General features: G+C 42.2%; 1 protein-coding gene across 2 annotated transcripts in view; it reads left to right on the plus strand.

Moving 5' to 3' along the window:
- Positions 1 to 307: 307 nt before the first annotated feature.
- MLLT3 (MLLT3 super elongation complex subunit) overlaps positions 308 to 18,224 on the plus strand; it is a 108,689-nt gene continuing 90,772 nt past the window's right edge. For both annotated transcript variants that reach the window (XM_030511416.1, XM_030511417.1), the window contains exons 1-2: positions 308 to 1,747; positions 2,290 to 2,470. In XM_030511416.1, coding sequence (XP_030367276.1) covers positions 1,736 to 1,747; positions 2,290 to 2,470 — 193 coding nt within the window. In that variant the 5' untranslated portion in view covers positions 308 to 1,735. The remainder of the gene's footprint in view (positions 1,748 to 2,289; positions 2,471 to 18,224) is intronic.

Genomic DNA, 18,224 nt, shown 5'->3' on the forward strand with positions numbered 1-18,224 from the left:
CCTTGCTGTCCTTGCTTGTGTGCATATTCTCGACTCTAGCAAATAGCATCAGTATCTTTTTTTATTCATCTTGCGTGTATGAAGTTTTAAAGTTACCAGAATCAGCTTTGATGATGGGCTCACCAGTTGTTCTTACGCATGCTGGCCTGCTAGCTAGATCGGGGCAAGATTAGTACATGTGTGAACTATTAGATCTGCACGTGGCAGTTTTAAAATATGGATATCCATATACATGAGGGCTTAAGGTTAAAAAATTTCAAGTCACATTGTAACGTGGAATTTGTGCAGATTGTCATCACCCTTTTGAGTTCTTAGTATGATTTTATTCATTAAGGCTTACAAAAGCTGTAGGGAAAATAAGATACAGCTCAGTAGTTTTGAAGGAATCATTAAATTACGCCAGAATTTTCTTAATGTGCGTTTCTCATTCGGAAGTGAAGGTACGAATCGTAGTCAGTTCTTCTACAATGCTCAGAGGCTTCTGGAGAGGTCAAATGAGGACCTTAGCGCAAGGACTGCGCCATCTCTTGGTGAAGCCTGGGACGCACAGGGAGGGTGTTCCGCGTTTTGCGTGTACGTGCGCTGATCTTGGGAAGGATCGCTGTTGATTGTCGAATGACTTGTGTTATCATTATCACCAGAAAAAGTATAGGAAATATAATTATCGAACAGACAAAAATAGTTTTCAGTGTGGCAAAAGTTACTATAGACAAGTTTCGGCAATTTTATGGCTGTCAGAAACTACTCATCTCACAGGGTCAGTAGCGTGATCTGGGCATTCGCAGTAAATCGCTCTCAGCTTCTCACTGGCATCCTCCTGTGGCGTGAATCAGCATGTTACCTCGTGTAGTACGGGAGGGATGTGGAAATTGTTGAGGTAGTACTGTTGTTTTAAAAGAGCATCAGCCCGGTAACGGTAGAAGTGGCAGTGGGTGCTACAAATACACGTTAGATAACCCCGAGCGCGGATTCCTGGCCGCTGCCCATCACCATTTGACATTCCTGTGCAACTAGGGCATTCCCTTCGAGTCTTCCGCCCTTCGTTTTGGCAAAAGGATTTATTGGGGACTCTTCGGAAATGTACCTTTGTGACTGTACATGAGACAGAGGATGAGGTTTGGGGAGGAAGGTCCTTTAATATACCTTTAGTTCTTCGCGCTCTCCACCGGCTGAGTTTAAAACCGCTGCCCCGTTTCCCTTTTGTTCGTAACTGTTCGTGCTCAGTTTCCCTTCCCGCTTCGGTACGGCGCGATCGGCCGCCGCCGCTCCCCGCCCGGGCCGCGGCGCTGCCGGGGAACAGTCCCTTCCCGCGCTCCACGACGCGCCCCCCAACAACCACTTACTTTAAGGACTGGCGGGCGGGGCGGGGCCGGTCGGAGGGCTCGCGGCCGCGCCACCGTGCCCCATTGGCTGGCCGCGCCGCCCCGCGCCCTCCCGCTCCGCACACTGTTATGTCTGTGTCGCGGTATCGGCCCGCCGCGCAGGGCGCATGCGTGGCGGGCGCTCATCCAGCCGGCGGGGCCGCGGCCGGGGCTGCCGCGGGCTCCGTGTGGTGCGAGGGAGGGGAGGAGGCGGGACCGCGGCAGACAGCGGGACCAGCGAGGCGGAGGATGTCCGCCGCCCGTCCGCCGCTCCTCTGCGCGCCCGCCGTTACCTCCACGTCTTCATGAATTAGTGCTGCGGGGTGGGGGCTGGGGACAGGAGCAAGCGCCCCAGCGGAACCGGCGCCCCAGGCATGGCGGGCTCGGTGAGTGCCGCGGGACCGCCGCATTAGCCCCCTCCCCGCGCTGCCCGGCGCCGCCGGGAAGGGGCTGGCGTGACGGGGAATTTCTCCTTGCGCGCGGCTTTCCCTGCCTCCCGCTGCCGCCCCGCCGCTCGCGGCAGCGGCGCGGAGCAAGCACGCACCCGGGGAAAGGCGACGGTGTCCCCTCAGCCATGTTTCTGCCGCCGTACCGTGGGGACAGAGCGCGGGGGCGCCGGGAGGGGGCTCGGCGCGTCCTTGGCAGTGGCCCCCGGCTGCCCGCGCCCGCAGGACAGCACCGCGGCCGCGCCTCCCCGAGTCCTCCCGGTGGCATGGAGAGCTCTACACACCCTCGGCGGCGGGGCCGGTTTTCGGTTGCGGGGCTGCGGTCGTCCCTTTCTAGTTTTGTTCCTGGTGTCGGGTGTATGGTACCGTTCGGTCCGTGCGTCCCGCCCTCCGCCTGCGGTGGGGCCGGTTCTCCCTCGGGCGCCCGCTCAGCCCCGCTTCCTCGGGCGCTTACCGGCCGCTCCCCGCCTCTCGCCCCGCAGTGCGCCGTTCAGGTGAAGCTGGAGCTGGGGCACCGAGCCCAGGTCAGGAAGAAACCCACCGTGGAAGGCTTCACCCACGACTGGATGGTGTTTGTCAGAGGGCCCGAGCACAGCAACATTCAGCACTTCGTGGAGAAAGTCATCTTCCACCTGCATGAGAGCTTCCCCAGACCGAAAAGAGGTACGTAGGGACCGCCGCCGGTCTTCCCGGCGGGACCCGCTTCTTGCGCCTGCCGTCGGCAGTGGGGTCTCTGCCACCCGAGCACTGCCCACCCAGCTCGGAGCGGGCGCAGCTGGCGGGTCTTTGCCGGTCTTCGTGGAGAACAAAAGCGGCCGTCGGTGCAGTGGTGGGCTGTCGGTGGCCCTTCTGCCGCCCGCCCTGGGTCTGACTGGGCTCGTGGGGAGCCCGTTTCTTCCCCTTTCCAGCACTTGGCGCTGCGGGGATCTCCACTCGTGGCTGCTTGCGGTCCCGGCTCCCGGGACGGCCGTGGGTCTGGCTCCCGGTTCCACCCGGTCTCTCGCTTGTGGGTCGTACGAGGCAGGCTTCTGTCCCGGGTTAGGTCTGCGCCGGAGGTTTTTGCCCACGTGTTGCTCTCTCCCGGTGTACTAAATGTCTGACCGGACAGATGCCTGGAAATATGTTCCTGCTCCTGTTTTGAGTTTGGACTCCCACAACACTTTGCTTTCTGCTTAGTTCCCTAGTTCATTGTCAGGGATTCACCCTTTCCTAAGTACATGAAAACATCTCAAAAGGTGTGGTGCATGGTGCATGCATTTCGTAAGTTGGGCTGCAAGAGGTACAAGAAACCTATTGTTTTCGTACTTTATTCCCTTACTGTCCTGATTTCTGTAGCTGGGTTAGTAGAGGTAACAGTACAAATAAAATAAGTGAGCAGGTTTATTTATCTATGCAGACACAATGGTTAGTAGTTATCTTTTATTTGATATGTAATCTTGATTGCCATCTAGGACTCCTGCAGTTCAGTAGAACAACATCATTATAAATCCCATCTACTTAGAGCCAGGTGTGGAAAAATTTAATGTTCATGGGGCAAAAGATGGAGTTTTTCAGTGTTGAGATGATAAAGCTTGCTCTTTTTTTCTGGTAAGGTAAAAACCTGTGTTTTGATTAATTGTTTCTCAGTTTGAAGATACCAAGCTGTGACTTTTTACATCAGTTATTGTGTTTCTTCTAGAATATTTTCCTTCTCTTAAGCAATGGAGTGTAAGAATTGCAGCTTTTTAACTGCTGAGGTTATCTTCATAAGTACAAGCTGTTAATTCCCTTCTATTATCATAAAGTCACATTTTTAAATCTATTGTAAACAAGCACAGCACTGCACAGTTTTTAGTGTATTGTAGGTAATACTGTAGTATCTCTGTGGGATTGCCCAGATTTCACTGTGGAATTTTCCCCGTTTTCTTCAATTTATTGTACAGAAAAACATGACTTTTAGGTCAAATCTAAGTAGTTTCATGGAGAAACTCCTGAGAACAAGTCTGAGTAGTCTAAATAGGTGAGACAGCGTTATCTGTATCCAGTGAATTAGATGATGCGTTGAAGTCAGTGGCAGAAAATACATTTATTTCTTTGAAGCTCTGCCCGCATAGGGGCGATTTGTGATGTGCTCTGCTTTTATTATCCATGCTTTCTTTTATTTATTTATTTACTTGCTGTCTGCCCTCAGGGAACATGACTCTGCAGCCCAGACTTGGGGGTTGGTTGCTAGGTGTGATGTGGAGCTTGCTAATAAGAATGTATTTTAGGAGTTTTGTAAATGAAAGATGCATGGATTGCCATGGGAGTGCTTTGTGTCTCCAGCTGCTGAGTTTAGTTATGCAGTCACTTAAGCCATTGTTTTAAAGTGTTTATTTTTTTTTGGGGGGTGGGGGGAGTGGGGTGGGGTTATTCGTATGCATCGTTTTTATGATGTGGCAACTGCTGGGAAAGATGCCAGCTTATATAGCCTGGGAGGTGACTTGTCATACTGTGGTTGCACATGACTTGGATTGTAGGAGAACACCGCAGCCGCTCCCATCCAGATGGCGAGCACTGTATTCACTTCTGGGTTTTGCTTAGCCTCTTCAAGCTACAGCAATGAGTGAAAAATAGAGGCTGAAGAAGTTTGAGGCCCATGAAATCACAGTGGGAAAGATGAGCACTGAAGTAGATGGGCTGAAGTAGGTGTACAGTATTAATCAAAAGCAAGTACTAGTATACTCATTAGCCATAATAATGCTTAATTTTCTGCTAAGTGATCTTTTTATCTCTGGATTCCTGCAGTGAATGGCTGCTGTAACATATATACTTGCTAGGAAGAGTTCTAATTCATTAAGTCTGTAGACCTCACAGTTCAATTTGAAAATAATAAATAGCCTATCATAGGTGTTAGCTAGCTCATAATGTGTTTCTCTTTCTAGATCACTTTTTATTGGGGGCATAGTCATTTGAAACATCAAAGGGGGCAAGGGCGATGAAGTATATTCAGTGCTTTTGCTTTGCATGTTTATGAGAATAGCTGGAAAAACTGACTACCACTCTGGGTTTATCTGCTCTGGCTACGGTAGGGCTTTTGGAAATACTAGAGGTTGATGTTGAGTTTGCAAAGGTGTCTCCAAGTATTTGTTCTACGTATAGTTGTTGCAGAGCAAGCAGGGTCTTGTACCCCAAATTTGCATCGGTTTTAAGGTGGCAGCATAGCTAGGAACAGTGTTCAGTTGTTGGAGTGAAGGGCAGGTTCTTTTGTGTGTGTGGATAGGATGGGAAGGTAATGGTGATTAACAGGGAACAAATAGTTTCCTCCATTTTTCATTGTGTCTCACCTTAAAAACTTAAGCTTGGTGGTGGTTTTGTTGTTTGTTAATTGCCTTATGATAACTGACTGCTTCAGTTTATCCTTTCGTGGTAAAGCATACAGGCACGCACAGTGACTGGTTCCTCATGCTTCCTCCTATTTAATGGCCTGCTCCTGCCATCTGACTTCATGAGTGGTTTCCTGGTGGGGGCTACAGGGCTGCTTGTCACATTGAAGAAAGTAGACTCCTGCCCAGACTAAGTTTTCAAGACAAATGCTCTCCAAAATGATCATGCAGTCATAAATACTGCTATTTTCACATGTTGTCTATTTTGTGATGCTGATGTAAACTGATTGAGGGAAGACATGGAGAATTTCTAAGATTCTAGCTTTATTTCGAAGTGTGTGTTGCTTATCTTTTGTTGTTTATGTGAAAAAAGTAGTGCTGTGTGTAGAAGTGCAGTATTTTAAAACATGTCTCTCTAACAAGATTTGTCACCAGGGTAGGGTTAGTTTTGATCCACTGTGATACCGCCTCCAAAAGAAGAGCTGTTGCTCTTGGCTGATAGTGTCCCATTATTCTTTGAATGCTAAGCCATGTAGAAATATTCTTCCTCTTCTTACCTAATGAATGCTTGTGCTCTGCAACAGCAGTCTGACTTACTGCTTCTCTTACAGTACTTCACGTGGATAAAGAAACACAGCTCTTGTGTTTTAATGACTCATTATAAATACATGTCAAAAACTACTTTGGAACTACTGTGGCCTGAATGATTGAGTTTCTATTAATCCGTGGTGCATTTTGTCAACAAGGGTTTTCTCATAAAAAAAGGGGTGGGCTAGTATTTCTGTGCTCATAACTTACTCAATATGAAAATGGTGGTTTAGACACCTGAATGCTGTAACTTAAAAAGTAGGAGGTGTTGCTTTGCTCTGCAGAGCTGAAGGGAGCAATGCTTACTGCAGCTCGTAGTTCAAGAAGTTTTACAATGGTACGGCAAAGTTACAGAAGTGGAGCTGCTTGTGGTTCTGCTCTAGGATGGACTGAAGTGTAACAATCGTCCAGAAAGTCCACATTTCCCATATTGTTTGTTTTCACCGAGGTTGTCCCTTAGTGCAGAATGAGACTTTAGTGGACCATAACATTTTGAAATAGACTTAGCTGCTGTGAAAGGTGTCAGTGATTTCTTCTTAGCAAACGCATTCTTTCTCTTTCCATATGAAAGCTTTTCCAGTGCTGTTTCCACAATTCAGCTAGGTGATTTTTCTGAATAGTCTTTGTGAAAAAAGTTACGAAATCACCTCTTACGAATCTACTGTGTTGTAGGAGACAGTAAGGAGCAAGAATTTTAAAAGATGCAATCCCTATTATCACTGGCATTTTTTGTGTCGTTTGTTTTGTTAAGATAACTGTCCCAGAGGGCACACTACTTTGGGCCACAGCAAGATAAGAATCTTTCAGCATGGGAAGCATGGCATGAAGATCAGTGGTAGTGTGGGGTGTACCTGTGGGTCATGTGTGTGGTGACCCACGCTGTGTAAACAGCACCCAGTTCTGTCTCTTCCACCCTCGGTGCACAGCCATGCAGTTGCAGAGTGGAAATTGCATTAAAAGCATCCTTCAATTTGCTTGTAAGCTCTTCTTGGGAAAGCATACTTGTATAGGTAAACGTTAATATAGTACGCAATTTTATTTACAGAGGGGAAACTTCTTTTTGATTGAAAAAAGATCTCAATCGCTTTCTTGTGCTCTATACACGATCTTGAAATGAAAAAATACCAGTCAAATATTGCTTCTTGTATTTGGATTAATTGTACAAAAACCGAACTAAGTTGACTGCATCAGTTGCTCAACTTGTGAAGGACACATCGATGTAGATAGGCTCTGCCATGGAGATGTTTTGCTCTGCTCTTTAAAGGAATATTTAAACTTAGACAAATTTTTTTACAGTGACAGCTGAATCCTCTTGTGCAAGCATATCTCATGCTATATTTTAAAACAGTCTCTAGTGATCTACGTTTTGGCTGTACAAAGGCTTCATGAACCTCCCTAGAAGTATTTAAAGAAAATCAATGAAATGTCTTATAATGAACTTTGATTAGGAAAAATGATGCAGTTCTCCCTTAGTTATTTTGTGACTTTTTTTTTTCTTCCTTTTTTTTTATATTTGCTTTTCAGATGCTTCACTGAGTTGGGAGGCACATTAGTGGAAGGGAAAGGAGAACCTTAGTCTTTCCTTCCTTTCCTAGCCCCATTTTACTAATGTGTTGTCCACAAAGCAAATGCTTTTCTTTTAGTAGCTTGTGTGTTGTCTTGTAAAATTTTAGAGAAAATGGACAAACGATATCTTGCTCACTGTTCTTGCCCCCCCCCCCCTTTTTTTTTTTCCTTCCTCTCTCTCCACTTAAAGTAAATGAGAGACTTATATCTCTATTAGTTTTAGTAAATGGAATGGTGTGAGGATACGGACCCATAAGCAGATTCTTACCACATGACTTGAATTGGACAGGTCAGGATCACAAAACAGTCAGTTGCCTGTGGGATATTTAACTACACTCGTAAGAACTTAGGTTAATTGTAGGTCTGTTTCATTTGTTGTCTTTTTTTTCCTTTTAAATTTTGTCTGAGCCTACCCCTCTAGGTATGATAGGCATGTGAGAATTTCTTTTCCCATCAGTTTTACTGGTACAGGTTTGATCTGCACCTTTTAGGACAGGTGTTTCTATTTTAGTTGGAAAATGGTTGTGTTATTTGGCATGGATTTACTCATCACTGGATTTCAGCTGTGGCCAAATGAAACTTCTGATGTCTAGTGAAGGATTTTGTTTGTTTGACAAGAAACTTTCCAGACTTAATGTTGCTTCTACTTTAATAAAAGACTCAATAACTTTAGAGTACATATGTGTTTTCAAGTGCACTTCAATTCAGCATAATGCAGATCATAAGGGCATTTCAGAGTTTTCTTTTTCAAAGAGAGTGAGAAGAGTTTGAATATAGGGAAGCTATCAAATTTCATCTTTACATGATGCCATCAATGAATAATGCATAGCTTTGGTGGTAAGATGCTACCTGTATAGAAAAAGCTGTTTCTAATAAATATTTCTCCTCCCTGATACATCTTTAATAATTCTCACATTCAGTGTCAATACTTATGCTTTGTTTAGAAGATACAGTGTAATAAGGAGTTGATTCTTAGCTAGGGCAATATATGTCTGTTTCATGAGTATACAAATCTGATGATCACTTTCCATCAGAAGTGATTTGCTGTCTGCAAAGACTTCCATTGCATTCAGCCAAAAAGAAGTTAAAAGCAAACTGAAGTTTGACAATGGGCTCTTAATGCTTTCTCAAGATAGGTAGTGACTGTATACAGCCCATAGTACCTCATTGTGACAAGATGTGAATAACAAGGCTGCTCCATCCTCCAGGGTCACAAGCTTACAGTTTTTAAAGCTTAATTGCACTTTTTATTTTTCTTTGTGGTTTGTGTTCAGCGTGTGTTTTGTTTTATTCTCCTGCATGGTATGTCTACTTTTGTCTAGATTTCCTCCCCTGCCAACGTGTTTCTGCAAGGGCAAAGGCTGATTTGTGTCAGAACTGCCAGTGAGTTCAGACTCTAATTTCTTAACGCTTAAAGGATGAACCTAGGTTATCAATTTCACATTAAGTTAACTTTGAGTAGCACTGAATTGCTAATACAGTATTTTTAGTTTCAAGAAGCTGTGGTTATGTCTTTCTAAAGCTGCAGTATTAATAGTCTGTGATTATAAATCTTAAAGTTTTAGATGATAGGAAATGAATTACAGTTTCAGGGCTATCATACGTAAGATTTTTGGATAGCTGTAGAATAATACTCACTTGAAGTACAGAAAACCAGATTGTTTTGTGTAAGATCAGCTCTATCACATTAGTAAGGTGGTGGAGAAGATACCTCGAAGTGTTTAAATCAGTAGACAAGTGAATTTGTTAGCATTTATTTGAGAAAATAAAAACAGATGGTTTGTTTGCTGTTTATTGTTGTTACTCTTATTTACTGCTGTGCAATTTTTATCCTTAGAAAAATGGATGTGTAAGAAATCTTTAAACCACATATTTATTATTACAGGTTAGACAGTCTGAACTGCAGGTATAGTTAGGTCTGTTAAGATTTTTCAGTGCTGTATTAGTAAGCTCTAAAATGTCGGAAATTTGATTTGTGTTACTTTTCGTGATGCTGTTCAAGGTGTGAAGGCTGTTATTGTAACAATGCTGTGCAGTATGGTTACAGTTGGTTGGGTTTTTTTTTGTATTTTTTAAAATTCAGGTTTCGAGGAGAATTGTTGGAGAGTGCTATTCTGTCCTTGTTCTGGTAGAATCTGCAGGAAAGATTGACCACTTGGTAGTTGCAGCATGTAAAGCCTATTAGAATTATTCCAAAATATTTCTTTAAATATGATCAAAAGTATAAAGCTTTCACTTTTAAAAGAACAGCATGCCCTTGCAATATTTTTTTAGCTGGTGGTGTGATGTTTTGCCTCTGTGAGAAGGTAAATTTCTACTTGGGAGAATAAGTGCGTGGATACTAATAAGCACAGATTTGTTATTTTTAGTCAAATACAATGGCCAGCCTTTTCCAGCCAACATCCAGTTGATATCTTTCATTAGGGGACCACTTAGAACCTGGAGGTACTGCTCAGGGTCAGGGCCTGCATGGGGTGTGTGCTTGCTTGCCGCGGTCTGCACTTTCCCTGGGTTTTGTTTTGCTGACCACTGGACGAGCACGCAGTGCGCTTCAGAGCCCTGTTCCTATGCACCGCAGGCAGTGCGGGAGCATCCAGAAACCTGTTCTCCAGTAAAAGGGATGGCGAGAAGGCAGGTCAGCATCTACTGCCAGTGGATGACTGTGCATGAGATCTGTGTCAGAGTACTTAGGAAATGGGGAGGAAGGCTCTGTAAGGATTTTGGTGTGTCTGAAGATTGAACGCCAAAAGTGTTTATGCAGATTGTTCACTAAATTTAGTAGCTGACTGGAGGATAGAAGTACAGTTGTATTAGATCAGTTAACTGGCCGCACACAAAACAAAAAAAAAACCCACAAACTTCAGTCATCTCATAACTAATGAGCCATGGCAAGGTGTGAGACAGAATCTAATGATGAGAGGAGTATCTAGAAAGCATGTGCATATATTTTGAGAGGAAAAAAAGGTGTGTTTTGTAACCGTACTGTTTTGCTTAGCCTTTTGTTTAAAATACAGTCTTAAATTTCTTTGTATATTACATGGCAGTTAGAAAATACTGTTTTTTGTGAATTCCTTAGTGGTGGGGAAGGTCCCTTATCTGTTTTGATGCTGCTCCTGTTCAGGTTATGCCACTTAGAGCTGCAAAGGTCTGTTCTTGTGTCATATAATCCTGTACTATAAGGACTTTAAAGCTTTTTGACAGTCAAGTTGTTATTTCTTTGCCTGGCTGTCACTAATGTGTCTGAAGTGTCTTTTAAGTAAGTGTGTGGGTTTTGTCAGTTGGTGAGTATTGTAAATGCTTCCATTTGTATCTAGCAAATACTACAGAAAAATGTCCAACTATTTAAATTTGGTGAGGCTTTTTTTACCATTTTCAATTCATCACAGTTAGGTTAATAGAAGCAGCAATGTAGTAGTACAGTTGCACATCCTTATCTGAAGAATAAGGATACTTTAGGAAGTTTAACTTCTCAAAGTGTATATAATTTTTTTTTTTTTAATTGGCCTTGGTATGAGAACCAATGTACTCTCTTGCTTAATAAAGAGGCGACTATAACACATATTTGTTCTGTATTTTGTGGTCCTAGCCTCTTCTGTGTAAGTATGGGGAGGTAGTAGCCTTTTAACCAATCTCTGTGTTTACTTACCATCCTTTCTTATAAGAATATTGGCTTTACTTATGCTTTAGTGCTATCCTGTCTATAATGCTTCCCTAGATTCTCCCCCCCCCCCCCCCAATAAAGAAACTACTTAGAGCTGACTGTTACAACTGCTGTAAGGTATCTGTGTGTAAATTGCTGTGAAGCAGCTCCATCCAAGTTCTTTGGGTGCCTGTGGCAGTCTTGTGCAAATACACCAAGACCATCCCTTAAACCTAAACCAAATAAGGTAGCCCAGCAACAGTAAAACGCTTCAGTTTGCTTCTGCAGGCACTGGTGAGCTGTCCTAGCACTGCTCTTGCAGCGGGTGGCTGGAAACACTGTCATGCGAGTTCCCCCCGACGGTCTGTATAGCAGTAGAGATGATGATGGAAAAGGCTCTCCAGTACAGTGGTGCCCTGAGGTAGAACCTGCTTCACTGCTGGGGTGAGTCGCAAGTAACTCCAGGGAAGCAGTAGTGGCCTGTGGTCTTCAGGCTAGACCCAGGCAGCAGGTTGTTCTGTGTGAATCCGGTTACATCATTTCTGTAGCTCAAACCTAATAGGAGCAAAGACCAAATTATCTTAATGGGAGGCTAAACTTCAGAAACCTGTCGCAGACAAACCCATGTATGTGCATTTGTGCACACACACTTTTAGCAAATACTGACTGCTACATAGTCATGGAATGGTGTATCTGTGTGGATTCTGTAGCTGTCCAACACTTAGAGATATGTTGCACCTGTGTTTGAATGCCAGTGCTTGAGAAAACTGAAACTATCTGTTGGATGTTGCACTTAATCAAAGGCTGTTCCTAGAATGGTAGACATCAATTATTTTAGTATTTGCTTCAGGCATTGTTAAATGTTGAGTCATCTCACACTGGAAAGTTTATTTTTCACCTATAAAATTCTTTCCAAACTAACTAAATGTCTCCATTGGGCTAAAAGTTAATATTTGACAAAAATAAGGTTGTCAAACAGTAAATGATTTTTGGTTTTGTTATCCTTTATTGCCTGGAAACTAAATAGAAACAAACTGGTTCCTATGAAGCAGATTTACATTAGATTACTTCTTTGCATTTTGGATATAATAAAGGCAGAGTTAAGCAACCTGTAGATGTTGCAGGTTTTTTAATGAAAATTTAGTTGTTTTAGTCTATTAATCATAGTTTTCAGGGATATTTCTTTACGTTTCCATCTTAATGCCTGACCTGCAATTTTACAGGAACTGAAATACAGTTGTAGATTGACATGTTGAGTGTGCGGTCAACATTATCTGTTTACATAGTTTTGGTTTCTTTTTTTTTTTTGTGTGTGTGTGTGTGTTTGAGTAGCCTAAATCTGGGAAGTTGCCAATTTGTGTGTCTAGGCAATAGAAAATTTTACATTTTGGTTTTAGTTTCTTCATTTATGATCTGTCCTGAAGTCTAGATGAGAGTAATTTCTTGATTAAAATCTAAACTAACCTCTGTTTTTTGAATGCATTTTTAATGATGCATTTGATATGTAAATACTAAGCCGTATAGCTAGCATATTGTCTGTAAATGTGTCTGTATGTATCATAGTTTTATAGGGATAACAAACTTATTTTTTGTTAGCTTTGGAATGTAATGCAGCAGTAAGATCAGTGTGTTTGCATTGAGGCATCAATCACAATCTAAACCTCAGAAAGTATCTGTAATATTATTTATTTGAAAATAAAACTATTCAGTAAGAAAGGACTGGCATCTCTGTCTTTGTATGAAAAACAGCGAAACAAAGTAAGGATAGCTAAGACTGGCATGCAGTCAAGCACTGAAGATAAAGCTTTTTCCTCCTCTTCTTCCTGCTCCCCCATGAGGGTTGTTTTCTTTCATCCATTTTATGCAGCCTCTTATCCTGTACATTAATCTTATCTACCTGCTCTGTAAACCATTTCTGTGGTAGTATTCCCAAAGTCAGCATGAGGCCTAACAGTTTAAGTGCAAGTTAGGGATACAGTAAGTACAAAATGCTTTCCAGCCATGACCAGGTGTGGGATTAAAAGGAGTTTTGCCACAAGGGAAGAATAGTGGATTTCAGAAAATGATGCAAAATTCTAAATGATCGTGAGAAACATGTTTCTTCGAAAGTGCCACAGAAGAATAGGAGTAATCAGGAAAAGGTATGGATTAAAGGTTACTCTTCCTGTTTTATTTATACTTTATTGACTGTTTCCTTGCTAGAGATCACTGGATTATTGGCTATTTTTAAAAGTGAGGATTTAAAACAAAGCTAGGGATTTTTTTTTTTTTTTTGTTTGTTTGGCTGGTGCTAGCTTAAATGCCATATCTTTAGAGCCTGTGAAGCTTTCCACCAAAAACCAGCAGTGCTTAAAATACGCAAAGAGTTTAAAGGTGTTTTGGAATTTTTTTTTCTTTTTTTATCTTTCAACTAATGTATATCATACTACTCTTATAATGTTTTTGTTGGCCAACATGGAAGTTCCTCTCCTGCAAAGAAATATAGTCATGAGTCTTCAATTTGTTCAGTTTCATCTCTCTTAAATTCTGGGTCACTTGAGAGGTAAAAGCATTGCTGCTGTTATTTAAAGTAGTTATAGTATTGTCCCCGTACCTCTCTGAGATGTTTCATGGCTATCAGCAAGAACTGGCTCCCCCTGCTTACATGAGGTGAGGACCTTTCCTAATATAAATAATAACACAAAGATAAAATACAGCTATATAAATCCTCAGGTACTTGTGATAGTTGGCTTTCAATGTATTTGTAATTTTTTCCTGGCAATATCAGTATCTTAAAGGGAAAGATAATATCTTTGCTTCCTCTTCATCCTCAGGCAGTTTAGCCATTTGCCTTTACTATTTATGATTATTTCCGACTCCTTTCTTTGCTGTCCACACAAAAAGGGGTGAGAGCTGAATGCTTAAGCAGGAAAATGTGCTTCCCAACTTGCAGTAAGTACTGGGGAATTCGAGGCAGGTGTAGCATGCTCCCTGTGCTGCTTTTTCCAATTCTGTTTCTATCTTCTGCCAGGCAGTGTTGATTTAGACTGTTGCTGTATCTCACCTAATTGTGTTTGCTCTGAGTCACTTTCCTTTCAAACATAACCATCCTAGTAGTGCTAAGATTTTGGTTTGTTCATGTTTGGACTTGTGTGTATTGAAATGCTTTATTTTCCTTCTGTCTTCTGGATTTTTAGCATTGCCCTAAAATGGCTTTGAAGCACTATTGGCAAGCTGGGATATCAAAGGGCTACAGGAATTCAGCCATAATTGCTTTATAGCTTGTCAGAAATCAGACCTATTTGTATAGGTAGTATAGAAAATAGCTGTGATTTGACAATTTGGTGCCATTTATATCCACCATAAAAATAATGAAAAAGTTAAAGGGGTATTTTGGAAGCAGGAACTGAGCTGTAAATGCAAATTGCTTCTCCATTTTCTCAAAGGAACGAAAAGGAAACAGGGTTTAGGAAGCTTTTTATTGAAGTGAAGTTAACAAGGACCCTGTCCACTTTAAGGATATTTAATATTGTACTTGCACCGCGAAACTGCACATTTGTTTGTTCCCTTAGTATATGATCACATTGTCCAAATTGTACAGATTAAAAAAGACCTAATTACTAATAAGCAAGAAGGAAAATTCATGCAAACTTCCACAGCAGCATGAGTAAGTAGTCCAAGTAACCTCACTTCTGGAAAATTGAAAATAGTTCATTTTTCCGTCGTGAGCATAAGCATGATGCCCTTGCTGTCTTCTGAAAGTCTTGCTTCACATTACTTGTCCAAGTACCATTCGTGACTGAACAGTTATGCGTGCAGACCTGAAACTCTAGTAGGATACTTTGTCAGTTGCTTGGAGAAGCCATCTTGGAAATGTATTGGCAATCTCTATTTGAAAACCAGGGGTTAGAAAACACTGGATCCCCACAGGGAATTTTTGGGTGTTCTCCTGCTTTCTGATATGTTGATAAGCACATGGTGACAGTAATTTACTGCATTTGCCTTGCTTTTCACTTGGCTGTACAGAGTATTTTGAACAGGTGAGTATGTTTGTGGGACTGTCCCAATGCCTTGTGTAGGGGAGTGCTGTAGGGAAGATGTGTTCTCAGAGATACGTTCAGTGGCTGGTGGTAATAGCAAGTGCTGTAAGACCATCTTTTCTTAGATAAAAGCAGCATTTGAAGAGATGTGAACTTGGCATTGGCACAAATACCAGGTAGGAGAACCTGTCACCATGTTTCCTTACGTGAAGAGATGTGGAGCTGCAGGTCATTTGGGAAAGTAACAAAACCAGTTGTTAACTGATGAGAATTCCAGTACAACTGCAGGAGTGTCACGGCATTAATATTGCTCAAAGTGAGGTCTTCTGAGCGTGGTTAGCATTTAGCTGGCAATGGCCTCTACTGTGTACATAGAGCATATTGAAGGGGGTGAAAGGAAGAAGTGCTCCAACTTAAAAATGGAAACCTGAAGCCCAGAAAAATGAATGCTTCAGTATACCATGCTGAGCATGGCAGAGGTTAGCAGTTCTGTTACAGCAGTGTTCCTCTTGTTGATGTGGTGAGCCTGCTGACACCCAAGCTATTTTTATAGACCAGACACACCTGATTTCTTTGTCCCTGATCTCTCTCTGGTTCTTGAAAGCCCTGATGTCCATCAGTATGCTAATATTGTTTAACAAGCAGTGCTCGAGTTTCAATTCTTGGGCTTTTCAATGAGCTAACTATGTCCTTGCTGGGATGGGATTACTCACCACTAGCTGGTGAGGGTTTGGATTCTGTGAACTCTGTATGGCACTGAATGCTTATCCCATTTCCTTTTTGAAAAGCTTTGCCAGAAATGAAAACTACGCAGTTGATCCAAGATCCAGGATGAATAGCTGGTGGCTTCTATGCAATGAGATGCGAGCAATTGCAAAACTTATTGCAGAGTTTGATTTGTAATGTGATCGCCATTCAAACTGTGTCTTCAGAGGGTTAGCACTTCAAGTAACTTGGGTGCAGCTTGGAATGTGGTTGGTTGAGCGTTGTGTACCTTAAGTTGTTTTTGTTTCTCATCTCATTTACATTCTAAATTTCTAACAAGTCTTTCAGTTGTGGACCAGTGACGGAGTGGAGACTTTGGACAAGAAACTTTCAGACTTGTGGCACACTCAAGTCAACTGGCATATGAACGGAGACTCTGCAGCTGTCTGCTCTAACAGCACGGCTATAGCCATTTGACTTTGAACAAGTTTCTAGTAATATGTTTGATATCTTACTTGGGTCATGAAATAGATTTTATTTAAAAGGTTATGTAGTTCATTGCAATTTGTGGGCATCTCCGGCTTGTAGCAAGTCCATTGGAGAAGAGGAGGTGCATCTGTTGAGTATTTTCTGCTGTATGTGCTTGCATGGTCTCATGTGGTTTCTTTCTCTTTCTGCTTTGTGTGAAGAGTGGCCAAGGAACTCTACACAGCATGTGGTAGGTGAAGTTCCTTTGTGGGTTTTCCATTCCATAGACTCTCCATTCTCAGCTTCTAAACCAGCAATAATGTGGCGTTTCTTTTTATCTTGGTATCTGTGCACTTGTTGAAGCACGAGAGGAGTTCACTATCCATTTGCTAGTATGTGTTATCCGGCTGTGCACAAGCAGTATAGTTCTTGGGGAAGAATCTGAAGTGCATCCGTTCTTACTGGAGCTCTAAGAGTGCCTGAGAAGCTTTAAATGGTAATAGGTCCTTACAAGAGCTATTATTTATACCACTCCTTTTACTATGCTGCTGCAATGTCATTATTTCCTGTGTAAAGTTTATAGAAAAAAGGAACATGATCCCTTTTAAACATCTATAAAATAAGGTGTCTAGCTGCAGAAAGTGGGTTTGCAGCTTGTGAGCTTGTCTATCAAGTCGAACTCACCCTGTATGGCTAATCTTGCTGTGCCTTAATTAAGGCTGAAGGTAAACTTTTCCAGAGTTGCTCACCACCTCACTTATATAGTTTGTTCCCCTCTTCCTTTTGCTGAAGGACCACTGTCTCAGTTGCTATTTTTATTCTCAGAGCTCTGAATACATTTGGATTCATACAGAAAACAAACAACTTACTAGAGTGCAGTTACATGGTATATCTTAATAGATGTGGGTGCAGCCTGCTGCCATAAAGGACAGCTGATCTCTTATCTGGGAGCTGCTGTAGTTTTCCATGTGACATTGATGTGAGCTGGGCCAGCACCCTGATTTAGCAGAAGACAACTTTCAAGCCTCTCTTACCTATTCTGACTTTCAACTCTGAAAAGTTAATTTTCTGTTGGATCCCTGGGCTGAACTGACTCACTCTAGAGCTACCGTGTGATCCAGTGCCAACTAGGAGAGGTGGCAGTGAGTGGCAAAGAGTGGAAGGAAAAGTAAGACTTTCAGTGGCAGCTTGCAGTCACATGACATGAGATACCGTGTTAAGACAAAGCACATCCTTAGAGTTCTTGAATACATAAGTATTGCTTTGACACTGCGCTTAATATATTGTGGTGTTGGCTTTGACATTTGTGCCTTTGGACAAGAACCTTTAACTCACTGTTGAACTGTACTCTTGGTAAATTTAACTTACTTGTAAGTGCTATGGACTTTGCAGCATGTTTGAGAGGTAAAGAGCACTGCAGTATTAATTTTTAAGATCCAGTGGAAATTGCCGAGCTTGGGGAAAAGTTTGCATTCTGTCTGATAGAAGGAACCAACTGGGAAGCATACAAATCTGTAATAAGAAAAGGATATAATAGAATGCTTTGCGTTTCACTATAAAAGGAAAAAAATTTGTTTTTTATCTCTACAGTTTGTGCAGTTCTGAAGCCAGTGAATTCCATCTTGGGGTTGTTTGGTTTGTTTTTTTTTGAATGCTCAGGTTACCCATGTGCAAGGCATGCAGTGGTACTCCGGAAGACTGTCCAACTAAGTGAGGGGCTTAAAGAGAAACTGTCTAAAGTGGTCATGCCAGAGCTAGGCTTACTCCTTCATATGTATATATGTGATACCTATGCAATTCTGTTTCTGCTTTTTATGTTCTAAGTACATCCTTGAATTTTGTTTTGTTTTTTTTTGAAAGAGTTTGAACTATATCCAGTCGGTTTCTTGACTGGTAGTGTTGAAAACCCAAATAAATTAATCAGACCACTGTTTGGGTTTGGTATTTGCAGGGAAGAGGAGAAATGACCTGACAATATTTTCTTCTATGGTATTTAGCCAAAACGAGCAAGCCTTTTTATCTTGTGTCTCCAGAGATAAAACTCAGATGCCAGAGGTGGATTACTGCAGTGAGCCTTGAAGATATGC

This window comes from Strigops habroptila, chromosome Z (assembly GCF_004027225.2).
Source record: "Strigops habroptila isolate Jane chromosome Z, bStrHab1.2.pri, whole genome shotgun sequence".
Classification (NCBI taxonomy): Eukaryota; Metazoa; Chordata; class Aves; order Psittaciformes; family Psittacidae; genus Strigops; species Strigops habroptila.